We start from the raw sequence: 23,784 nt of genomic DNA on the forward strand, positions 1-23,784 counted from the left end.
TTGGGCTGTCCCCTGACACCACTGGATGACATCGCCAGGGCTCGTTGCCTTGGAAGAGTGAGGAAGATTCTCAGGGATGACTCACACCCTGGACGGTATCTCTTTACTCTCCTACCATCCGGTAGGAGATATAGGAATATAGCCAGCCGTACCAACAGGCTGAAAAATAGCTTTTATCCCTGGGCTGTTAGGCTTTTACATGGGACATAATCTTATGCAGAATTGACTTGGGAGGCGTGTGTGGTGTAGTTGGTTCACATAGTGTGGTGGGATGGAGGGTTTGTTGTCACTGTGTGTTGGGAGAGAGCACCGGGGGAGGCTTAGCTAATCTCAATGTACACATGTTGTACTTTGACAATAAAGGTTTATTATTATTATTATTATTATTATTATTATTATTATTATTATTATTATTATTACGTAGACAGGTTTATTACATTTATTTAAAAAATTAGTTTATATCTTAATTACTTTTACATTCAATTTTTATAGACAATATCTTATTTGTTTTCCCCAATTTTTAATTTCCCATCAATATTCAAATTTAACTGTTGATATTTATACTTCCAAGTTTTAAATGACCAAACTTTTCTTTATCTCAATTCATAACATAATCTAGTATTCAAAGTACACATCTTGTCTGTTTGAGTATATTCTATTTTAATTAATAACGTAACATCCTCACTAATAAATCCAAACTCCAATTTTCTTCAGCCTTATTCTAGCTTTCTTTCTTTGCCAACTCACCTTTCATGTCCGTATTTTTAAATCATCAAATAGTTCTCCCTTTGTTATTGTATATATTATCTGAAATAAAAGAGACCATCTGGTCGCCATTCTTTTGGAAGGACTAACAAATCGTCTCTCTATTATTACATCTCCCCGTAGTTGTCCTGGAATGCTTATCTTTCCTTTGGTCTGTTTTTCTTCTTGCTCCTCAGATTTCTTCTGGTTTATATAAAAAGTCTTCCATTTTCAGTGTTATCAGTCCCTTTTGTGGGTTTTCCATTAATTGTGTTTGTTGGTCCATTGAATCCTCTATCATAGTGTTTGATTGTTCCACTTCTTCTATTGTGTTCTGTGTAGTTGTTTCTTTAATTGTAGTCAAACTTAGGGTTTGAATATCTAGGTTGACATCTTGTTCTTTTCTATAGCATCTTATTTCATCAGAAGCTGTAAGAATAGTTTCATGAGGCTTCCGGTTTGCCACGCAGCCGCTATGGACGGCTGGGAGACTTGCTCTCTCTCCCCCGTCCAGTTTCGCATCGCTGGGGGACCCTGAAAAGGGTTGAAAGTCGCCCCGAAGGGGCGCTTGCTGGATTGCGGGAGAGCCGCAAATCTCCTGTTAGACCTGGCGATCCCTCCAAACCGGCAGATGAAAGGACCGGCTATTATGGCTCGTCCCTAGGCTGTGAAAAGCTGAAGTCACATTTTCCACCAGGCAACTCTTAAAGCAGCGCGGAAGAGACTGGGTGAGATCTACCTATTTTACACCCTAATTACTTTTTGTACCTCCTTAAGCTGCTAAGCATTTTCCCCCCTGCGTTGAGGGAAGGGGGACTTTAGCCCTCCCTCCAGAAAGAGTGGCGACTAAATACCCAGGGGCATTTTAAACATTTAAAAAGTAACTGAACTTTATTTCTCAAAGCATGTGAACTGGAAGATTTTTTTATTTCTTATTTTTCATTGTCTACTTCTGTTGGAAATCTGGATTCTTTCTTATGAAAAGAAAAAAGAAAAACTGAAAAGATTAAAAGAACTTTGGGACTCAAAGGGAAACTTTAAAAGAGGCCCAGGGAAATAGATAAGATACATAACCTTGAGAACTTTGAAACAACAGCTGTGAAAGGCTTTGTGTTCCCTACCTAAAAAAAAATTCTCTCTTTTGGATTTTCTAAGTGTAAAGCCTTTAGCTTAAAATACCAATATGGAAGAAGACCAGGAACAAAACTCAAGAAGAATGGAGTTTCGACCATCTTATTGAAATCTGAAACAGAATGTACTTAAATAGATAATATGTGTATGTTGAACACAAGAACTGAGATAAAGAAAAAATTTTGGTCATTAAAATTTAGCAGTATAAATACTAATAGCTAATTTGAATATGGATTTGTGCATAAAGGTCATATAAAGGTGAATAATGTAGATAAGCTAAAAACTTATTGTTGAAAGTAATAAATGGGTCTATAAAGGTAAAGGTAAAGATTCTCCCGCACATACGTGCTAGTCGTTTCCAACTCTAGGGGCCGGTGCTCATCTCCATTTCAAAGCTGAAGAGCCAGCATTTGTCCAAGGACGTCTCCGTGGTCATGTGGCCGGCATGACTAGACGCCAAAGGCGCACGGAACGCTGTTTTTACCTTGCATTTTTACGTGCTTTCGAACTGCTAGGTTGGCAGAAGATGGGACGAGTAACAGGCGCTCACTCCGTTACGCAGCACTCGGGATTCGACCCGCCAAACTGCCAACCTTCTGATCGACAAGCTCAGTGTCCTAACCCACTGAGCCACCGCGTCCCTTATAAATGGGTCTATAAGGAATGTTAAAAACAAAAATTATCAGTTTAAGCAAGAGATAGCAGATACAAAGAGGAAGAGAGGAAGTATTAAATATTGAAATAAAAAGACATTTTGATTACTACTTTAAAAAACCCTGAAAATTAGCAAAAAATATTGTATCCTTAATTTGTTGACATAGAGGGTGAGAAGTTAAGTAAACGGGATGTATATTTTGAATATTAGATTTTGTGAGGAATGGTGATAGATGAATTTGGAGTATACTAAAAATCTTAGGAATGATAAATATCAAACGTTAAATCTAAATGTTAGTGGAAATCAAAATTGAAAGATCTATTAGGTCATTGATTGTCTAAAAGATTGTATGTTAAAACAATTGCCATATGTGTAAACTAAAAAACTATGGATATACACAAGAAAGTTATTTTCTATGTGATTGATAGGATAAAACTTGTCTTTTAATTTACACATTGACAGTATATATGAAGGGAAAAAGAGAGGAAATATTTATGGTAGCAATTTGAAATCTGTACTAATGATATCTGTATGTAATTGAATTACTACTACCCAGCCACTACGTTGCTTTTCAAATATGTGAATGTAATATTAGAAAATCAATAAAATTTGTAAAAAAAATAGTTTCATGAATTGCTTTCAACATAGAAAGAATCTGTTTCTGATCTTCATCCATATTCTCTTAGTACTGTATCAAATTAAAAGCTTTACAATGAGGGAATGAAAATAATTTTATCACTGGGTGTAGAACACAGCTGAGCTTCTCACAGTTGATAACTGCAAGGTTGAAGGAGTCTTATCTGCAGTCTGGGCTTCAAGCCAAGTCTCTCTTAGACAATAACATGTTGTAATATCAGATTTAGCCACAAGATGTTACCAATGCCATTTAAAGTTTTTTAAGTGCAAAATTTTTATAATTCTTTTTCCAATTTTACTTCTTTTTTGTAAGTAAAAACCCAAATCTTCAATAGGGATAAGAAATCTTTTGGTCCCCAAATTTTAGAAACATATAAATCCAATTAAAATAAGGTTATTCTTTCAATGTTTTAAACTCCCCTGGATAGTCAGTCGCCGCTGCTCTTAGAGGGTGGGATAGGATTTCTCTTCCCTCTCTCCACAGGGGAAAAAATATTTTGGGCAGCTTATATAGGTAGAAAAGATAGTTAGGATTGAAGAGAGGTTCAGATGTTACCCAGTCTCATCCGCATTGCTTTAGAAGTGCCTGGTGGTAAGTTTGACTTTGGCTGTCTGCAGCCTAGTGATGGGCCGTATTTCTATGGCCGTCTTTCATCCGCTGGTTTGGAGGGCTACCCCAGATCAAGTGGAAGGGCTACTGCCTTCCCGCGATCAAGCGGGGATCCCCTCCTTGTTTGTCACCCCTACAGGGCCACTTTTGACCCTTTCCAGGGTCCCCCAGCGGTGCAAAATTGAACGCAGAAGATGGAGCTCGCCTCCCAGCATCCATGGTGACCACAATGGCAGACCGGAAGTCTGCAATAGCACTTAGACATATTATACCGCTTCACAGTGCTTGACAGCCCTCTCTTAAGTGGTTTAGAGAGTCAGCATATTGCCCCCAACAATCTGGGTCCTTATTTTACCAACCTCAGAAGGATGGAAGGCTGAGGAAACCTCGAGCCAGTGAGAATCGAACCGTCAAACTGCAGGCAGTCAGCAGTCAGCAGAAGTAGCCTGCAGTACTGCATTCCAACCACTGTGCCACCATGGCTCTTAACCAGTTGGTTCAAGAAAAGACTGGATGGGAAAGTAAATCTCTTTTAGAACCATTGTGTGGATTGTCCTGTAGTTGCCTATCTTTCCACCTGGGATGACATGCTGGGCTTGTGACTGTCCATGAGATAAATGTCTCATGGAAGCAGCAAGTGAAGCTAGTCAAAATCACACCAGATACCTGTACAGTTAGCACAGGGGCCCCCCCAGAGCTGTGTGTTCTCTCCACTTCTCTCTATATACCAATGACTGCATCTCAAAATATCCCTCTGTTAAAGTACTGAAGTCTGCAGATGATACAACAGTGATTGGCCTCATTCAAGACAACAACGAATCAGCATACAGACGGGAGGTTGAACAACTAGCCTTGTGGTGTGGCCGGAACAATCTTGAACTGAACACACTCAAAACCGTAGAAATGACAGTAGACTAGGAGAAGCCCTACTATTCTACAAGCTGTTACAATACTAGACAACACAGTATCAACAGTAGAGACCTTCCATGTTTATAGGTTCTATAATATCTCAAGATTTAAAATGGACACCTAACATAAAAAATGTCATCAAAAAAGCACAACAAAGAATGTTCTTCCTACGCCAACTCAGACTGCCCAGGAAGCTGCTGATACAGTTCTACAAAGGAATTATTGAGTCTGTCATTTGCACCTCTATAACTCTCTGCTTTAGAACTGCAACCAAACAAGGCAGACGTAGATTTCAGCGGATAGTTAGGACTGCAGAAAAAACAGTTGCTACCAGCCTGCCTTCCATTGAGGACCTGTTTGCTGCATGAGAAAGAAAGAGGGCTGTGAAAATATCTACAGACCCTTCACATCCTGGAATTCAACTTTTTCCCTCAAGATGATGCTACAGAGCATTATTGCACACCAAAACAACTAGATACAAGGACAGCTTTTCCCACCATGCTTAACGACTAATTCCTACAATACTGTCAAAATACTTAGTAAAGCTGTATTACTGTGATACTCCTCATCTTTCCTATTACTTTATCTTCTTATGACTATAACTTCGCTGCTTGTATCTTACAATTTATGTTGGTTTTTTTTTTTGTACCCTAGTATGATTTGTGTTGTTTGCTTAGCTAGTACTCTATGACTATCATTAATCGTTGCATCTTATGATTTATGATGAAGTGTTGTATTTCACAATTTATGATGAAGGTATTTTCATGTTGTATATGATCATGATTATCACTATTACTTGTATATACACTGAGAGCTTATACACCGGAAACAAATTCCTTGTGTGTCCAACCACGCTTGGTCAATAAAGAATTCCATTCTATGTCTATGGAGATTCTCAGTCATCCAGGTCATGGTTGTCCCAAAGTGCTTGTTCAAAAGGCAACTGGACTTTGTTGTTCCTTGGATGTTTCCCTTCTGAGCCAAACCTCTTGGATGAGAAGCGAAAAGTGTTCAAGAAAAAACAAAGTCCAGTTGATTTTGGAAAAGCACCTTTGGGACATCCATCCATGAGATAAATGGATATCTGGCTTAAACCGGTATGGTAACCGTAGTATATTTTTCCTACCTTTGCTTACAAAGGAACGATCAGAATCTTGGCTCGACCATCTTTTGTTGGTTCCCCATCTCTTTCAACATTGCTTAGCAGTGATTGTAATAACCGTGACCTGTTTGTTGTCTTAAAGAACCTGCTCTTCAACCCTAGCAAGCCTTTCTCCAGAGGCAACCAGAATGCAGACATAGACCTCATGATCGACTGCTTAGTGTCCTGCTTCCGAATCAACCCCCACAATAACCAACACTTCAAGGTAAGGAGGTGGCTCCTCGAGTCCCCACTCCTGAGCTAAAGTTGGTCCTGAGCATGGGATTGGACAAAGGAGTCAAATATCCAGGATTCATGAAGGATCAAGAACTCTGTTGCTCACCATTTGTTGTTCTGAAAATTTTCAAGAAATCTATTGATGAAACCGCTGCCTTTAGGTGGGTCTGCCCTGTGGGTGGGTCTGTGTTAATGCCTCACAGTGATGCCCCCTTGTCCTGGTCTTGTCCATTGGCTTGCTGTGGAGATGTTTGCAGGTGGGTGTGTACTTTTCACTTCCAGGTTTGTTTCTGAAGGAAACTTAACCCCCTGCCTCTTGTCTTTTCTAGACTTGCCTGGCACAGAATTCCCCATCCACGTTTCATTATGTGCTGGTAAATTCACTCCACCGTATAATTACAAATGTAAGTTTTTTTAAGTCATTCTGAATTCTAAGTAATTTCCCAAGTTAGTGGCAATCTAACAAGAAAGATGAGAGTGGGGAAGATGGGAGCTATGCATAAAGTTTGTCTGGGCCAGCATGTTGATCTTTGAAGAATTTAGTATGCCACAAATGGAATAATTTATCCATTCAGACCCTTCTCTCTAAATTTATTCGTATCAGCTGCATCTTGTTTGTTAGAGGAGGAAGAGGTTAAGAGGACTGGTAAACTGTATCATAGGGCAGAGAAAGAGACAGGACATCACCTATGATACCTATATTTCTTTAGCATATGGTGATGTTACATTAACCAGGAGATTACAGTGTTAGTACAAAATTGTTTGGCTGCTGACAGTCCATTCAGTTCACACACAAGCCCTATCCAGGGTGCACCACAGGGGTGCAATGGCAGTTTGCAGTGTGATGCAGGCTTTTCCCTCTACCAATGCCGCCTCATGCTCAGGCGTCACATTGAGGAAGGTCCGGCTCTGTCTGGATTCGCGCTACTGCATGAAACGCCATTATCTTCCCACTGAAGTGGTACCTATTTATCTACTTGCATGTAGCATGCTTTCGAACTAGGTGGGCAGAAGCTGAGGCAAGTGACGGAAGCTCACTGCCATACGGAGCTAGGACTTGAACTGCTGAAGCAAAGACCATCTCCGGTGTCTTTAAGCCACTGAGCCACTGGGCCTCCTCATGGTATCTGTGATGCAAGATGATGTCATCAAAACCATTGTGACCTGCTTTAGGAAAACTGCTGGAAGCAGTGGCACAGTCAGACATGGGCCACTTCATTGTGAATTCCTTGCTAGACTGTGTGCCCTGTGGAATCCTCCTGTTGTCCAATCTCCACTGATATTTTGTTTTCTTCCTCATCTAGTCTGCATTAGATTGGTGGCCCAAGATTGATGCTGTCTATTGTCATTCCGTGGAACTCCGCAGCATGTTCAACGAAACTCTCCATAAAGCTTTACAGGGCTCTGGTGTGCATACCCCAATCCGTATGACCCCGGTGAGGCCTTGCTTTTTGTTATTTAGTTGATACAGAATCTTGAGAAATCCACTTGGTTTTGTTTTGTTTTGTTAATTTGATGTTCTAATGTTGCATCCAGTGGTACCCATTTGGTGGCCATTAAAAACAAGCTTCTCTCTCCCCCCCCCCCCCCCCCGTGAACTTTCAAATTTAAAACCCAAGTTGAAAGAACTTAGCGTGTGGTGGTGGTGTTCTCAGATCACAGGCAAGAGAAGCCAAGAGAAGCCAATATCCCATGGCTACCAGGCTGGCATAAATATTGCTGGGCAATTTGATAGCGTGTAAGGCAGGGAACATATACTCATGGGAATTTCCAGAAGTGGACTTCATCTCCCAGAATTCCACAGCCAGCATGATCATTGATGAGAAATCTGGAAGCTGTCGTCCACATTCCTGGAAATTCTCAAGGTTGGAAAACACTGATTTAATCTTAGAAAAAGTCTTAGCAAACAAAAACAACAGAGTAGCCCAACTCAGTGTCTAGACACTGGTGGGTCTTCCTTTCTTAATATTTTTGAAATATTTTAATTCCTGCATGGGGCAGGTTGATATGCTAATCTCGATGGCCCTTTCCATTTGTGGTTCTGTGCTAGTTTCCTCCTTGTTTCTCATAACAATAATTTTTCATACTATGTACCTTTGTTAGTATAGCTGCAGGCTGACTTATTGCTTTCAGCCTGTTCAGGTGACCTCAGAATTCTTCTCTTGAGAGATGAAAAGGATGAGTTAAAGAGATATTGCATCATAATGGAAGACCTCCATGGAAATTCCATTTCAAGACTAATGAAAAAGACTGATGGAAAAAAATCAGCTGTACAATTCATATTTTAGCAATAGATGTGTTGGAACTAACAATTGGTATACTGCTGTTGGAAAGAAGTTCCATGTTTGGAATATTTATTACTTTGTTAATGGTTTTATTTTTCTTAGAGTCTTACATTTAAAGAGAAAATGACAAGCCTGAAGTTTAAAGAAAAACCTACAGATGTTGAAACCAGAAGTTATAAAGTTTTGTTGTTATCTATTGTAAAACTGATCCACGCTGACCCAAAACTCTTACTCTATGTAAGTGAAAATCTAGGGTTGTTTTTTTTAAAAAAAAAAGATTATGAATATATATTTCTATAAACATAATGTAACATGCAGAGGTTAAAGCAGCTGAAGGACTTTTAAAACTTGATAACTACTTTAGATTGATATTTGTTGCTACCTGATCTGCCAAGTGTGCAAAACCCAGTAGTGCTGAATAAAAATAGTCTTGACCCTTGGAACAATTTTTTTAAAAAAAATACAGCAATAATTGAATACACACACACACACACACACACACACAATTTCTTTGAATACCACCTAGAGAAGCTATGTATGTTGCCTAGTGAAAATTGTAATGGGCTGTGAGAATCATTTTGGGGGACAGAAATTGAAGGGGAGGCATTGACATGAGGCAGTGGGTATGATGGTGGGATATCTACGCTGCTGAGGAGCTGCTGAGGAGAAGCAGGAAAGAGAGGGAGAGAAGGGAAGATGCTGGACTGGGTGGGAGACAAGTAGGCTGGGCACAAACTTTGCAGAATAAGAGGGGGGAGTGGGGAAAGTGACATGCACCAACCTAGCCCTCCCCTCCTCCAGGATCTCTCCAGATTTTGTTTCAGCTGAAACCTAGAACCACCCAAAAGTTCTTGGTATTTAGCTTCTGCAGCTAATATGAGATCAATCAGTCTATGTTATACTGATATGTTATAGTCCCTCGGGAGAAGGGCGGTATACAAATTTAATAAATACAAATACAAATACTGCCACCCGTCTCATGGAAAGTGACTCTGGGAAAAGGACCTGGAAGAGGATGATTTTGTTTTTAGAACAGGACAAAACGTCCTTTTGTTTTGTGTACGTCCCTACGGGTCTACAGTTGGAGGAAGAAACTGTTGTAGCTGGACATGGTGCAATCATCTATTGAACCTAAGGGAGCAGTTACGTCACACAGGTTGGAGAACTTTTGTTTTTCCAAATGAAACAAGCACCAGCTTGTTTCCTACCCATTATATTCCAGCTTCTTTTATCCATCTGCACAAAGTTCTTAAAACAGATTCAAAAAAAATCAAAAGGAGCAAATAGGTATCCCAGACGTGGAGGTCGCAAAACATAACAACGCTTACCTTTTGATTTGTAACACTTCTTTTAATCTGTGGTACGTATTGATGTAGAATCCCATCCGAGGCAAATTGCAGCAATTCCATATAGATCCTGAGACTTCTTTCTAGTCTTTAGAGTCAAGCTATCTTTTTTCCCCGCGGCCAAGCAGTAGACTACATTGAATTAAAGCCTTTAAATCACAGTATGTTAACAGATTCTTACTAACCGCAAACCATATGCAAAACCAATTCAACCAACTTGGCTGTAGCTCTTTCAGGGGGCAGTTCTCACTGATGAACAAATGCTTGAGCATCTCTGTCTTTTCATACAGAATCCAAAGAAACAGGGGCCTGAGACCCAAGGAAGCACGGCTGATCTCATATCAGGCCTTGTCCAGCTTGTCCCACAAGCCAGTATGCCAGAAATAGCACAAGAGGCCATGGAGGTAAGGAGACTTAATTGGTGTTTACATTCAAGCTACTGCTTGGAACAGAAGGGGATTGGGATCTTATTCCGTTAACACATTTCTAAAGTGTCAGCTAGCTTGGTTTTCCAGGTGGTGTTACACATCTCTTAAAAATGCAATATGAAATAAACACATCTACAAGAACAGCATGTCAGTGCTGCAAACATTGACATGTTTTTTCACTGACAATAAAAGAGCCTTTTGTTTAAACTGCTTTGCGTTGAATCTTGAAGGGAGGGAATTTTCTAACGACTATTTTGAGAAGATTAGAAACGCCTGTGTACAGAATGGGAAGAGAAACCTATGTAAAACTAATTGGATAATGTGATTTATGACGTGAAGATAAGGGCGGGGATCGTGTGTATGTTAGGATGGGTTTGTGGGGAGGAGACTTCAGATTCTGGCATCCCTCCATGAGTGCCACTGTTTCGTTTCATTATTAAGACTTTTTAGGTAAACAATGCTTGCATTTTGTTTGAACTGTCTCATTTATCGGAACCATGACACAGCAACTGTGAACTCAGCAGGTAAAATTGCACAAGGATGGCGTTTAGTAAATTGCTCAGTCTGGATAAAAATATCTTCATCCGGCATTGATACCACAGTCCAATATCACTATGTTGATTGTATGGTATCTATAATGTGTGGATTTTTAATTCAGATTTCTTAATAGCAGCAACACAACCCCTCCCCACTCCACCCTGGCCAGTTTTTATATTAACATGGAGATATAATTTTGTTACGAATAAGACCTCACATCTTGATTCTAGAAGCAAACTTCTGGCTATAGGGCATATTTAGATGTTTTTATTCTAAAGAACAGCTTCTTTGTCTCCTTCTCTCCCAACCTTTGAATTTGGGTCTGCCTCTGCATGATGATTCTCTAGAAGTGCATAACTTTTCCAGGATACATGAAACCTTGGAGTGGGGTCCCAGGGATCACACGCCAGAAAGTGGCTGGGAGCTAGACAAAATGTCAGTTTTAAATAAATGTTAAGTTCATGAAGTTTAGCCAACACGATTATTCTCCTGTTAATGTGCTTCATAATTTGGTATGGTATTAACATGTTAGATTAAGACTGAGCTGAGCTCAAGCCTGTTGCTGGCCAGTGAAAGTTTCACTGGGTGTCTTTGGGCCAATCATATTCTCTCAGCTTAGTGCAGCCCACCAATTTGTTAATTGGAATAATATCAAGAGTACTGTATGCTGTAAATTGAAAATAAATGCAAATAGGTAAAGGTTCCCCCGCACATATGTGCTAGTCGTTTCCAACTCTAGGGGCCGGTGCTCATCTCCGTTTCAAAGCCGAAGAGCCAGCGCTTGTCCGAGGACGTCTCCGTAGTCATGTGGCCGGCATGACTAGACGCCAAAAGCACACAGAACGCTGTTACCTTCCCACCGTAGTGGTCCCTATTTTTCTACTTGCATTTTTACGTGCTTTCAAACTGCTAGGTTGGCAGAAGCTGGGACGAGTAACAGGCGCTCACTCTGCTACGCGGCACTCGGGATTCAACCCGCCAAACTGCCGATCTTCTGATCGACAAGCTCAGCGTCCTAACCCACTGAGCCACCGCGTCCCCTGTAGGCATTAAACACATTATCTCAAAATTTCCAAGCACATCTAAGCCAGTAGTGTTTAGGGGGCCACCCTTAGTGTGGCAAGCTTTCTTCTTCCAATCCATACTGTTGCTGTTGCTACTTCTTTCAGCATTAGCTGATGCTAAATACATGCTGTTGATTTGCTGCCAAGTCTTTCCCCTTCAACTTTTGCCCAGACTGATTGGAAGAAGGTGGCAATGCTTCTGCATGTCATGGGGCAGCAAACCCTCTCCTTGGTTCATGCAGGGAAGACGTTTTATCTGATCCTTTCAGAAGGAATGTCCAATTTGATTCTCCTTAGAGCAGGGGTTTCCAACGCGTGGCTGGGGACCTCTGGGAGTTGAAGTCCACAAGCCTTAAGGTTGCCAGCGTTGGATACCTTTGCCGTAGAGGCTCAATCTGAAGAAACAGCTGTAGGATACCTATCCGCTACCCATTCATTAAATATAAAATGAGAACCGCAGTTGGCTTTGCCCTGGTCTAATCTTTTCATTCCCACAATGCAGAAATCTTCTGTCCAGGGTTACGTTCATGCAGAGTCTTTTTGTATGTCTATGCTTCCAGGCCTTGCTTGTGCTTCATCAATTAGACAGCATTGACCTGTGGAACCCTGATGCACCCATCGAAACGTTCTGGGAAATCAGGTTAGTTCAGACTCACCACGGACTCCTTTTCCTGGACTTTGTATTCCAGCTAGAATTCTTAAGTATCTAAATGGTATTTCCATAGAATAGCAGGACATTAAAGCAGTATTTTGATTCAGCAGACGAAACAAGATGGTAGGTAAAAAAATTTAACAGAAGAGAATATTTGTAGCTCAGGGTTGGACTGTGGAGTCCTTGGTCCTCTTTGAGGTTGGTTGTTTGTTTTTTGCAGACATTACATGACCCAACTAGGAAACATCATCAGTGCTAGAAGGGAGTGGGGTTTGCTGCAAACTAGCAAACTACAAATGATGATGTTACCTAGTTGGGTAACAAGAGCACCAAAGACCCCACAGAAAAAAGATTGTCTGCCGAAACAAAGGGCTGCCTAATTTTTTTTTAAAAAAAAAACTTGCTATCTGTTGCAAAGTAACTAAACCGTATAAAATGTTTTTGTTGCAAAACAAGCAGCACATGGGTGCCATTTGAGCTTTGTGAAGCAACCCATTCCATAATTTGGGGACAACTACGGAGAAGACAACTTCCATCTTTTTCTCAAATGCTTCCTTTACAAGACTTCTCCTTCCTGGGGCCCAGGAAGATGGATCTCTAAAATAACCTGCACCCAAAGAATTTGGGGCTTTTGAATGTTGCCGCCCATTTGTGCTTTCAGATAGATTGGGGACTTGGGCAGTGTCATAAGGCAGGCCTGTGTCCATTAATGCCAATCCTGCTATTATTTGGTCAGATTGGAATTTCTGAGAATTCCTCAAAGGGATCACTAAGTAGAGTGTACAGCAACAATTCTATTACAAGGTATATATCTGCAATAGTGGACAAGTGTGATGTGTTGTTCGGGAGAGATTCAGTTGCTGTCTTGGTTAGAGAGGATAGTCATGCTGATGTTTGAACAGCTGCCATTAGGTTGAATCTAGGACAGGGGTAGGCAGCCTTGGCTCTTTTATGACTCGTGGACTTCAACTCCCTGAATTCTGGGAGTTGAAGTCCACGAGTCATAAAAGAGCCAAGGTTGCCTACCCCTGATCTAGGAACTTCCAGTCCACGAACCTGATTGTTTTTGGGAAAAGTCTCATTTGGGGATAATCGCATTCTTGCTATACAGATTATCTCCCAAACATAAAATTATTGATTATATAATGTGTTAAATGAAACTGTTTTTTGAGCAGCACCCTGATGATTCTGATAGACATCTGCCCCATCTTCCTAAAGTCAGAAAACCAAAAAAAAAAAGAGCTTAGGATCCTGGAATTTTGCATGGGACAAAACCTCCATCAGAATATTTGGTATCCAGACCCAAATAAACTTATCTTTCATAGACAAAAGCGAAATTCTGCTTGCTAACCAATGCAGTGTTTTAGAACAAGTGTACAGGTAGTTCTCAACTTATGATCATGATTAAACCCAAATTTTCTGTACCTAAGCAAGACAGTTGTTAAGTGAATTTTGCCTCATTTTAAAGTCTTTCTTAACACATTGTTAAGTGAATCACTGCAGTTGTTAAATTAATAACATGGTTGCTAAGTGAATCTGTCTTCCCCGTTGGCTTTGCTTGTCAGAAAAAGGATCACATGCCACTGGGATACTGCAACCATCATAAATATATGCCGGTTGCCAAGCATCCAGGGTTTGATCACATGACCACAGGGATGCTGCAACAGACATAAGTATGAAAAACAGTCACAACTCACTTTTCCACTGCTGTTGTAACTTTGAACAGTCATTAAACAAATGGTTATAAGTCAAGGACTACCTGTAATATGTTTTTCCTCAGTCTAAAATCATCAAACTTGTGTACCAGTTGCACTGTTCTGTATTACACTTTTTTCCCTATGAAGTGCTCATCTTAGCTCTGGAGGGTGTGGGTTGCAATATGCACAGCTGTATTATGAGGACAGCGATGTATTGCTTTGCAGGTTACCTATTTTTGAAAAATCTTTTATGTTCTAAAAATGAGAAGATGAGAAAGTACGTTGCTATAGATTTAATGTCAAGCTTAGCAACTGAATTAATTTCATGTAGGTATTTATGTATTACATGGAATGCTTTAATGTTAATTGGGGAGTGTGTTTATTTTTTTTAATCAAAATAACATATTTTGTAGACTTTTGTATTTTTTTGTATTTTATTTTTTTAACAGATAACATTAATTTTTAAAAGGGTTACAAATGTGGATTCGTGAGAACTCCAAACTTGTAGAAGAAAAACATGGAGTACCTCTGTTACCTTTTTTTCTCTCCTCATTTTTCCTTGTCATCTCACATTCTTGTGCTGCAGCCTTCAGATACTGACAAGGATATTTTTGAGATTAAAAATATGTAAAATTAGGTGCACCCAGTATTTATCTAATAGCTAGCTACTCCTGCCAGTTTTTCCTAGAAACAAAGAATGCAGGTTGTCTTTCAGACACCCAAAGCTTGTAAGGGATATGTTTTGTGATTTCACCTCTTAAACGTACCAGAAACCAATCTCAGCCTTGGCACATTGGTGTGAACTATGGGTGAAACTGCTTCCTTCTAGTGTTTTGTATAAACGTTTATACATTTGTGAAGATGTTATTATTTTTGTACTCAGAACTTTGAACCCCGACACTGGGTCTGCAAAAAAGGATTGAGCAAATTAAGTGTTTTCCTGGGGTAGTGGGATTTGGCGGGAAAGCAGACAAGGCTGTGCAGAACTGGGGAAATTGTAAATTGTTGTCATGATAACTGGGTGAACAACTTCCTTAAAATGTTGCCTTGGACAGTACAGAATGCTCTGATTGATAACTGACAGATTGTGGCTGTTTTCTTATTTGCATGTTCCTGAAGTTCACAAATGCTATTTGGTATATGCAAGAGACTAACGAGCAATCAGATTCTCAGCAGCATGGAAATCCTCAAATGGTTGCGAGAGATTTTGATCTGCAGGAACAAATTTCTTCTGAAAAACAAAGTAAGTGAAAGCCTAAATCTCAAAGAGGCTTGCAGTTAGGGTTTGTTGCTAGCTTGTTCCACTTACTGGAAGCTTGGAAGTTCATGGAAATAAAATTTGGCTAGCTCCAGCTATTTTTAACATTCTTGCTCAGTAAAGAAAATAAACATGTACCATAACAGTTAACTTAACATTGTGCACTAGATTCTATCTCCTTGGCGAGAAAATGTAAATCTTTCCTAAAATCTTTGTTTCTTTTGTTGCTCAAGATATTGCTACCCTTCATCTCTTCTACATCTGCTTGGGGAGTTTAAATTTTGAGTAATCCCGTGTACCAAAGCATACTATTTGTCTATTACTGTCTATTAGTATATGATCCTGTTGGACATGTACACATTTAATCCAGCACTTCTATAAGGCTTTCATATATAATTCTTCAGGTGTACAGGTCTTGGGTTAGTTGTCTTTGGAAACTGTCAAATCATCCAGATCTTGGTTGTCCTAAAGGTGTTTTTCAAAAGACAACTGGATTTTCTTGGGTTTTTTTTCCTTGAAAAAAAATTGCTTCTTATCCAAGAAGCTTCTTCAGTTCAGAAGAAGAAACCGAAACATCTTGGATAAGAAACAAAATATTTTCCAGGGGAAAAAAACCAATCAAGTCCAGTTGCCTTTTGAAAAACACCTTTTGGACAGCTCTTGGTTTAGGAATTGGCGGTCACCCATGGAGAAAGCATTTTGTTGATTGTACCAGGGACCAGTTTGATTTTGTGGGGAGGAATTTCAGCTTTGAGCAGCTCAGATCCCTACCAGGAGGGGTAAAATTCACTAGGCAACCCTAGACCAGTTACCATTTCTCAGCCTCCTCTGTGTAGGTAAAATAGGGGTGGTGTTCCCCTAATAACTGTTGCAAAAAAAGGTAATAAAATCAGGCACAGGCACGTGGTGATCCACTTAGGACACAACTAATGATGTAATTCTGAGTTCAAATACAGTTGTAACTCGAGGACTACCTGTATTGCATGCAAGCACCGAGGACTGGCAGCAGATTTGTTTCAGATGGCATGAAGTGCCACGTACCCAGCATGACTACTGTAGCTGTATAGCAAGTGTGAGCTTTTGTCAAAAGATAAATGAACCAGTTCCCTGAAAAGAATCCCTTATATGGGTGTTAAATTTGCAGTCCTCTCATTTGAGGACTCCTCTTTTGTGAAAAATATATATATATCAATTTTTCAAGTGTTCATATTGCTTTTACTCTTATTACAAGTATCTTATTACAAACTAATCAAGGAGAGAAGCAATCTAGAACTAAGGAGAAACTTCCTGACAGTTAGAACAATTAACCAGTAGAACAACCTGCCTCCAGAAGCTGTGAATGCCCCAACACTGGAAGTTTTTAACAAGAGACTGGCCAGCCATTTGTCTGAAATGGTATAGGGTTTCCTGCCTGAGCAGGGGGTTGGACTAGATGACCTCTAAGGTCCTTTCCTCCTCCTCCTCCTCCTCCTCCTCCTTATTATTATTATTATTATTATTATTATTATTATTATTAATTTTCTCTCCTTTGATAAATGCGGGACCACTGGCCACCTTCTCCCACCCACCACGTTTCTTTGGTATTTTTCATTCCTTTCAAAATTTGGATGACTTTTAAATTCTTCTTCTTTCTCTTTGTAGCAATCAGATAGAAGTTCCTGCCCTTTTCTCTTCCTTTGTGGGGTGGGATGTGATGTCTCTGGAGGTGGAGCTAATCAAATTTCTCTTGACCACGAAGAGATGATGCGCTGTATCCCAGGAGCTCCGCTCCGGAAGGGCAAAGGGAGTTTCTGCATGGTGAGTAAAGGGAGAGTTGGCCCCGTGGAATGGTATTTAACCTTACGCTTCGTTTTGTGGGGTACAGCAGAGGTCTTCAACCTTTTGGGCACCAGAGACCGGTTTCATGGAGAAAGTTGTTTTTCTATGGACCGGAGGGGGTGTGTTTTTTTGTGCTGCCTGCATCCCGCGGATGGGGCTTTGCTTGTTTGTGCGGACCGGTTGCTGGCATGCCGCGGCTCGGTACTGGTCCATGGATCGGGGGTTGGGGACCCCTGGGCTCCAGGCAGTCCTTGACGTATCATCACAATTGAGTCCAAAACTCATGTTGCTATATGTGAGATAGTTGTTAAGTGAGTTTTGCCCCATTTTACGACCTTCCTTGCCACAGTTTTAAGTGAATCTCTGCAGTGGTTAGTGATGAAAAATGTCACCTTGAAACATGTGCCTGACTGGAAAACTCTGGGCTGATCTCGTACACCCTGTGATTTTCAAGAGTGTGGTTAGAATATGAAAGTCTTCCTGTTCGTTGTGGAATTTTTTCTCTCTCTGTAGCTTTTTTGAGTGAACCCAGTCTTGGTAGCTTGTTTGATAAATTGTACAGGTAGTCCTTGACTTACAACCATAATGGAGCCCAAACTTTCTGTTGCTAAGCGAATCAGTTGTTAAGTGAGCTTTGCCCCATTGGCTGCTTGTCAAATGACCTTTCTTGCCACTGTTGTTAAGTGAATAGTGTGCAGTTGAAGAGTTAGTGACACGATTGTTAAGCAAATCTGGTTTCCCCACTGACTTTGCTTGTCAGAAGGTTGCAAAGGGGATCTCATGACTCCAGGCAGGACACTGTAACCGTCGTAAATATGAGTCAGTGGCCAAGCGTTTGAATTTTGATCAAGTGATCATGGTGATGCTGCAACGGTCCTAAGTGTGAAAAAAAAGGTCATAAGTCACTTTTTTCAGTGCCACCGTAACTTTGAACAGTCACTAGGTGAACTGTTGTAAGTTGAGGACTACTTGTAGTTACACAGTCATACTACCCGTAAACAGATACGTTCCATATTTATGGGTTCCAGCTCTTTGGCTAAACTCTTTGACATTGACCTAGTTTTTTATATATATTTGTTCCCCATGGCATTGTGGGTGTCCCATGCTGGAAGGATTTCTATATATCTAACGTCTTACAGTTATGTACAGGATGTGTTCAGATTTCCAAAGAATAAGTTGGTTCCATCTTTCTACAATTGGCAAGTAGGTAGTTTTATTAATTTTCTGCCTCTTCGTTAGTGGGAAGCAGTCATGAGTTCTGGCAGCTTTTCTGAACTTGGTGTCCCCTAGGCGTGTCTTTTGGAACCAAAGAAAATGTACCCTCCAATCAAGTTTGGTTCCCTAGTTTTTGCATCTATGTCTTTGTCTTGATGTCATTATGGAAGTGACTCGCAGGCCTTTTTCCAGGATGCTTTTTCCATTTCTCAGTGCAGGTAGTCCTCGACTTACAATGGTCCGCTTAGTGACCATTTAAAGTTGCAGTGGCCCTGAAAAAGGGGACTCATGACTGTTTTTCACACTTACGACCATTGCACCATCCCCACAGTCACGTGATCAAAATTCAGACTCTTGGCAACTGACTCACATTTATGACAATAATAAGAATAAGAATAAGAATAAGAATAAGAAGTAGTATTGGAAGGGACCTTGGAGGTCATCTAGTTCAACCCCCTGCTCAGGCAGGAAACCCTATACCATTTCAGACAAGTGGCTGGCCAGTCTCTTCTTAAAAACTTCCAGTGTTGGAGCATTCACCACTTCTGGAGGCAGGTTGTTCCACTGGTTAATTGTTCTAACTGTCAGGAAGTTTCTCCTTAGTTCTAGGTTGCTTCTCTCCTTGACTAGTTTCCATCCGTTGCTTCTTGTCCTTTGGAGAATAGCTTGGCTCCCTCTTCTTTGTGGCAGTGTCCCAGGGTCATGTGATCACCTTTTGCAACCTTCTGACAAGCAAAGTCAATGGGGAAGCCAGATGCACTTAACAATTGCATCACTTACTAATTGAACTGCAGAGATTCCCTTAACTGTGGCAAGAAAGGTGGTAAAATGGGGCAAAACGTATTGAACAAGTGTCTCACTCAGCAACATAAATTTTGGGCTCAGTTGTGGTCATAAGTCGAGGACTACCTTGTAGACAACTACTTTGAAATTCCCAGGGAGTGGCCCCCCTCCAATCACTTAACTAACCTTGCTTAGCTTCTGAAATCAATTCCTGACCAAATATACAGTCCAACGTCTGCAGACACCCAGGTAGGTAAATGGGGCATTATCCAAAGAAAAGAACTAGTTTTTTTCTTGGTGGCATTCTCTATTACAGAAGAGACACCACTTTCTTTTCGTTTAGTGGTTTCCGAATTTGTGATAAAAACCTGTTTTGGATGGGAACTCCATGACTGCTGGGTATCTAATGTGCTAGGAAATGGTATTCCTTGACTTACGGCCACAACTGGAACCAGACTTTCTTTTGCTAAGCAAGATAGTTATTAAGGTAGACACAGCCAATTTAATGACCTTTTCTGCCATGGTTGTTAAGCAACTTACTGCAGGCATTAAGTGAATCATGCGGTTGTAAAGAGAATCATCTCCCACCCACCCACCCCTACCCCCATTTAGTTTGATTGTCAGAAGCCGACTGGGAAGGTTGCAAATGACAAGCACACGACCGTGGGATGCTGCAGTCTTCATAAATACATATTGGTTGCCAAGTGCCCAAATTTTGGTCAAGTGACCATGGGAATGACTGGTTGTAAGTAACTTTTTTCCAGTGCTGCTGTAACTTTGAGCTGTCACTACATGAATGGTTGTAAGTTGAGGACTAACTGAACGATATTAGGTTTTGAAATACGTGAAAAACAAGCACTGCAGTGGCAACTAGCAGTTGACTTTACCAATGTTTTGTTTCCGAAGGAAAGCACCGTAGGTTGCAGTGGGACAGCAATATGTCGCCAAGCCCAGACCAAGTTGGAAGTTGCCTTGTATATGTCTCTCTGGAGCCCTGACACCGAGGCAGTGCTGGTGGCCATGTCCTGTTTTCGACATCTCTGCGAGGAAGCAGATATCAGGTGTGGAGTAGATGAGGTGTCAGTTCACAACTTCTTGCCCAACTATAATACCTTTATGGAGTTTGCTTCTGTGAGCAATATGATGTCTACAGGTAAGAAGAGGTCCCATTGCTGTATGCATAAACCTAAAATATTAGACATAAGATGTCTGTGGAGAGTCTTGGTCATCTAGGCCATGGCTGTCTTGGATGAGAAGCAAAATGTCTTCAAAGAGAAACAAGAAAGTCCAGTTGCCTCTTGAAAAAGCAACTTTGGTATTAGACACAAGAGATTTCTTTTCAGTATGTTCACAATATTTTCAGTGGATAAACGTCAGGCACTTCTTTAAATTCTTAATCCTTAGCAACTGGAGTCACAGCTGAGTACAGGTTCATGTATCTTGATGCCTGTTGCTTCAGTTTCCATGTAACCCTGATGACTTACAAATTCAAAAGCACACTTTCAGAATGTTGACTGTAATGATAATACAGTAATGATAATACAGTAATGATAATACAACAGTAATGATAATACAACAGCTTATTTCATATAGGTCAGGGGTGTCAATGTCATGTGACGTGTCACTACGTATCGCAACTTTCCCCCCCATTGCCGGAGCTGGGGTGGGCGTGGTTTCGGCATGACGCATCCGGCCCCCAGGCTGGAAGTTTGACACCCCTGATATAAGTAGTCCTCATCTTATTGACCAGTCACTTAGCGACCATTTAAAGTTGGGAGGGTATTTAAGATTTGGATTCAGAATTCTGATGGTTTCTCCCTGCAAAATGACTGCACTTTGAGCACTCAACAACTGGGGTGCATATACGCCTGTTTGCAGCGTTGTATGCTCATGTGACTGAATTTCACAACAGTTTTGCTGAAAACCAGCATTTACTTGCAGTGTTTGGCAAAACTCTGCCCAGAGTAAAACATCAGTTTGCTTTACAACCACAATATTTGCGTAATCAGCACAGATTGCATAAATAACTGGGATGATTTGTGTAATGATCAATGATTTGCTTAATGACCACCTCAAAAAAAGGTGGTAAAATCGGGTTGGTTATGTGGGTGACCCAAATTACAACTGCCACAAGTTAATGACAGTGATAAGCAGACTTGAGGTTTACCAGTATTGGCAAATAGTTGATTAGTTGATGGACCATTCATAAGTGAGATTTCTGAGAAACATAGTTACACATCTAAAATTAAAAGTCTGAATTATACTCTTGAAACCGAAATTCTTTACAATTAGTTTATTTTTTTAACCACTGTATTAAAATGTACAGCACAGTATGAACAAATGTGGATCCATTTTGGCATTTTTTTTTAAAGCAAAGGATCTTCATTTTAGGATAGGGTGGGCTAGGGCAGAGATGTCAAAACTGTTCACCCTTCGGGCTGGATGCGTCACGCGGAAGCCGCGCCCATCCCAGCTCCAGCAAGGGGCGAAAAAGTCACGATACGTCGCGACACATCACGTGACGTGGTGAGTTTGACACCCCTGTGGCAGGGCAAGCTATGGTATTGTTTATTGGCCAAGTGTGATTGGACACACAAGGAATTTGTTTCCAGTGCAGAAGCTCTCTGTACATACCACCAACAAAGGGATAAATCATAAATCAAAGATACAGTGTTAATCATAAAATACAACCAATAAAGTGATAGTCGTAGGATGTCAATAGGGAGGATAATAGCATGAGGAGGATAAAGATGAGGAGGATAATAGCAATACAGCCCTACTACATGGTTAGATATCCTTACATATAAGACAGTTGTGTCCAGGATGTGGTGGGTCTGCAGATATTTTCTCAGCCCTCTTTCTGGTTCTTACAGTATTTGGGTTCTCAATGGAAGGCAGGTTGCCTGCAATTGTTTCTTTCTGCAGTCCTAATTCTCCATTGAAGACTTGTACCAAGACACTTCTGCTGTTAATAAAACAATGTTAAGAAAATGTTCTCAGCTTCTGAGTGCATCTCTTTGTAGGAAGAACAGCTCTTCAAAAGAGAGTGATGGCCCTGCTCAGGCGTATTGAACATCCAACAGCAGGTAACACCGAGGTAAGCTTTTTTCCTTTTCTGAGGGGGAAAAAAAAAGTTATTTTCAGCAGTCAGCAGGTGTTGCCTTAGGCTCGTTTATGCAGTGTGATAAAACAGTATCTTTTCCGGTTTGCTGTAGGCTTGGGAAGATACACATTTTAAGTGGGAGGCAGCTACAAAATTGATCCTCAACTATCCAAAGACTAAGATGGAAGATGGCCAGGTAAGACCAAGGTCATTAAAGGAACATACCCTGTAGAAAAGTTGGGCGACAACTCCTGTCATCCTTATCCTTCCGTTGCTACTCCAGCAAATTCCCTTTTCATTTTGCCTTTGAGGAAAATGAAAGCAAGTTCCATTTTTGCTTGAGTGCAACTTCTCCTAATGTTCTTTTTTTTTTTACTGGTTTTGGTTTTCTTTTGAAAGTTTACGTTTTACACGCTTGTGTGGTTTGTTACATTTATGTATTGAGGGTTAGAAGTCAGTTTGTTTTTTCTTCAGAACACATTGGAATCCTTCATTCAATTGTTGAGATTATGCCTATGTCATTTGTTTGGCTGCCTTTCGGAAAAGGCACTCTGGGCAGCGAGTTAGGTAGCATATAAATTAAGTAACAAATAAAATTTTAAAATACTGTGACTATCTGCTGGGGTGGGGTGGGGAGGAAATGAGATGGTTACTGTTCTTTGAATCGGTCTTGACCTCTGGTGACTACATAGGCAGATGATCTGTGCAGGTTTTTTTTGGGGGGGGGCAAGAAACCTTTTCAGAGATGGTTTGGCCTTCTTCCAAAGACTGAGAGAGAACAAATGGCCCAAACTTGTCCAACTGACTTCCATGCCCTAACCTGGGAGTAGAACCTTGCTCTCTCTGTTTTTAGTCCAATACCTCAGACCACTATACCAGATTGGCTTTCTCTGGTCCCTATTGTATAGACCAGGGGTAGGCAACCTTAGTTCTTTTATGACTCATGGACTTCAACTCCCAGAATTCCTGAGCCAGCATGGCTCAGCATGGAAACCTCTCCCTTTCCCCTCAGGAATTCTGGGAGTTGAAGTCCACGAGTCATAAAAGAGCCAAGGTTGCCTACCCCTGGTATAGACAGATAAAGTTGCGATGTGTTCAGTTATATAAACCAAAGTTATATTGGCCCATTGTTTGCTTAATCATTGGATAGAAAAGAATAGAATATTCTTTATTGGACACGTGTGATTGGAGACACAAGGAATTTGTCTCTGGTTTATAAGCTTTCGGTGTACATACAAATAGCAAAGTGATAAATCATAAGATACCAATAGGAGATGGTAATAGGAAAGATGAGAAGGATAATAGTAATACAGCCCTGCTACATAGGAAAACATCCTTAGACATAAGATAGTGCTGTGGGAATTAGGTGTTTAGCAGAGTGATGGCATAGGGCAAAAACGTTTTGCGTAGAGTTGTTTTGACATTATATGCCTTATATTCTGAGGGGATGTGTTGAAATAGTTTATGTCCAGGATGTACACATGCTGAGCCACTGGGTATGAAATTTAATCCACTGTGATAGGTTCAGGTTGCGT

The 23,784-nt window shown here is 40.7% G+C and overlaps 1 protein-coding gene across 1 annotated transcript in view; it reads left to right on the plus strand.

The window, feature by feature from the left end:
* NF1 (neurofibromin 1) overlaps nucleotides 1-23,784 on the plus strand; it is a 232,623-nt gene that overhangs the window by 43,779 nt on the left and 165,060 nt on the right. Inside the window, exons 10-20 of the mRNA XM_083379640.1 lie at nucleotides 5,930-6,052; nucleotides 6,393-6,467; nucleotides 7,368-7,499; nucleotides 8,451-8,585; nucleotides 9,985-10,098; nucleotides 12,284-12,363; nucleotides 15,192-15,315; nucleotides 16,972-17,127; nucleotides 20,053-20,299; nucleotides 22,170-22,243; nucleotides 22,362-22,445. Of these exons, the coding sequence (XP_083235766.1) occupies nucleotides 5,930-6,052; nucleotides 6,393-6,467; nucleotides 7,368-7,499; nucleotides 8,451-8,585; nucleotides 9,985-10,098; nucleotides 12,284-12,363; nucleotides 15,192-15,315; nucleotides 16,972-17,127; nucleotides 20,053-20,299; nucleotides 22,170-22,243; nucleotides 22,362-22,445 (1,344 nt within the window). The remainder of the gene's footprint in view (nucleotides 1-5,929; nucleotides 6,053-6,392; nucleotides 6,468-7,367; nucleotides 7,500-8,450; nucleotides 8,586-9,984; nucleotides 10,099-12,283; nucleotides 12,364-15,191; nucleotides 15,316-16,971; nucleotides 17,128-20,052; nucleotides 20,300-22,169; nucleotides 22,244-22,361; nucleotides 22,446-23,784) is intronic.

This window comes from Vipera ursinii (genome assembly GCF_947247035.1).
Source record: "Vipera ursinii genome assembly, chromosome: 1".
NCBI lineage: Eukaryota > Metazoa > Chordata > Lepidosauria > Squamata > Viperidae > Vipera > Vipera ursinii.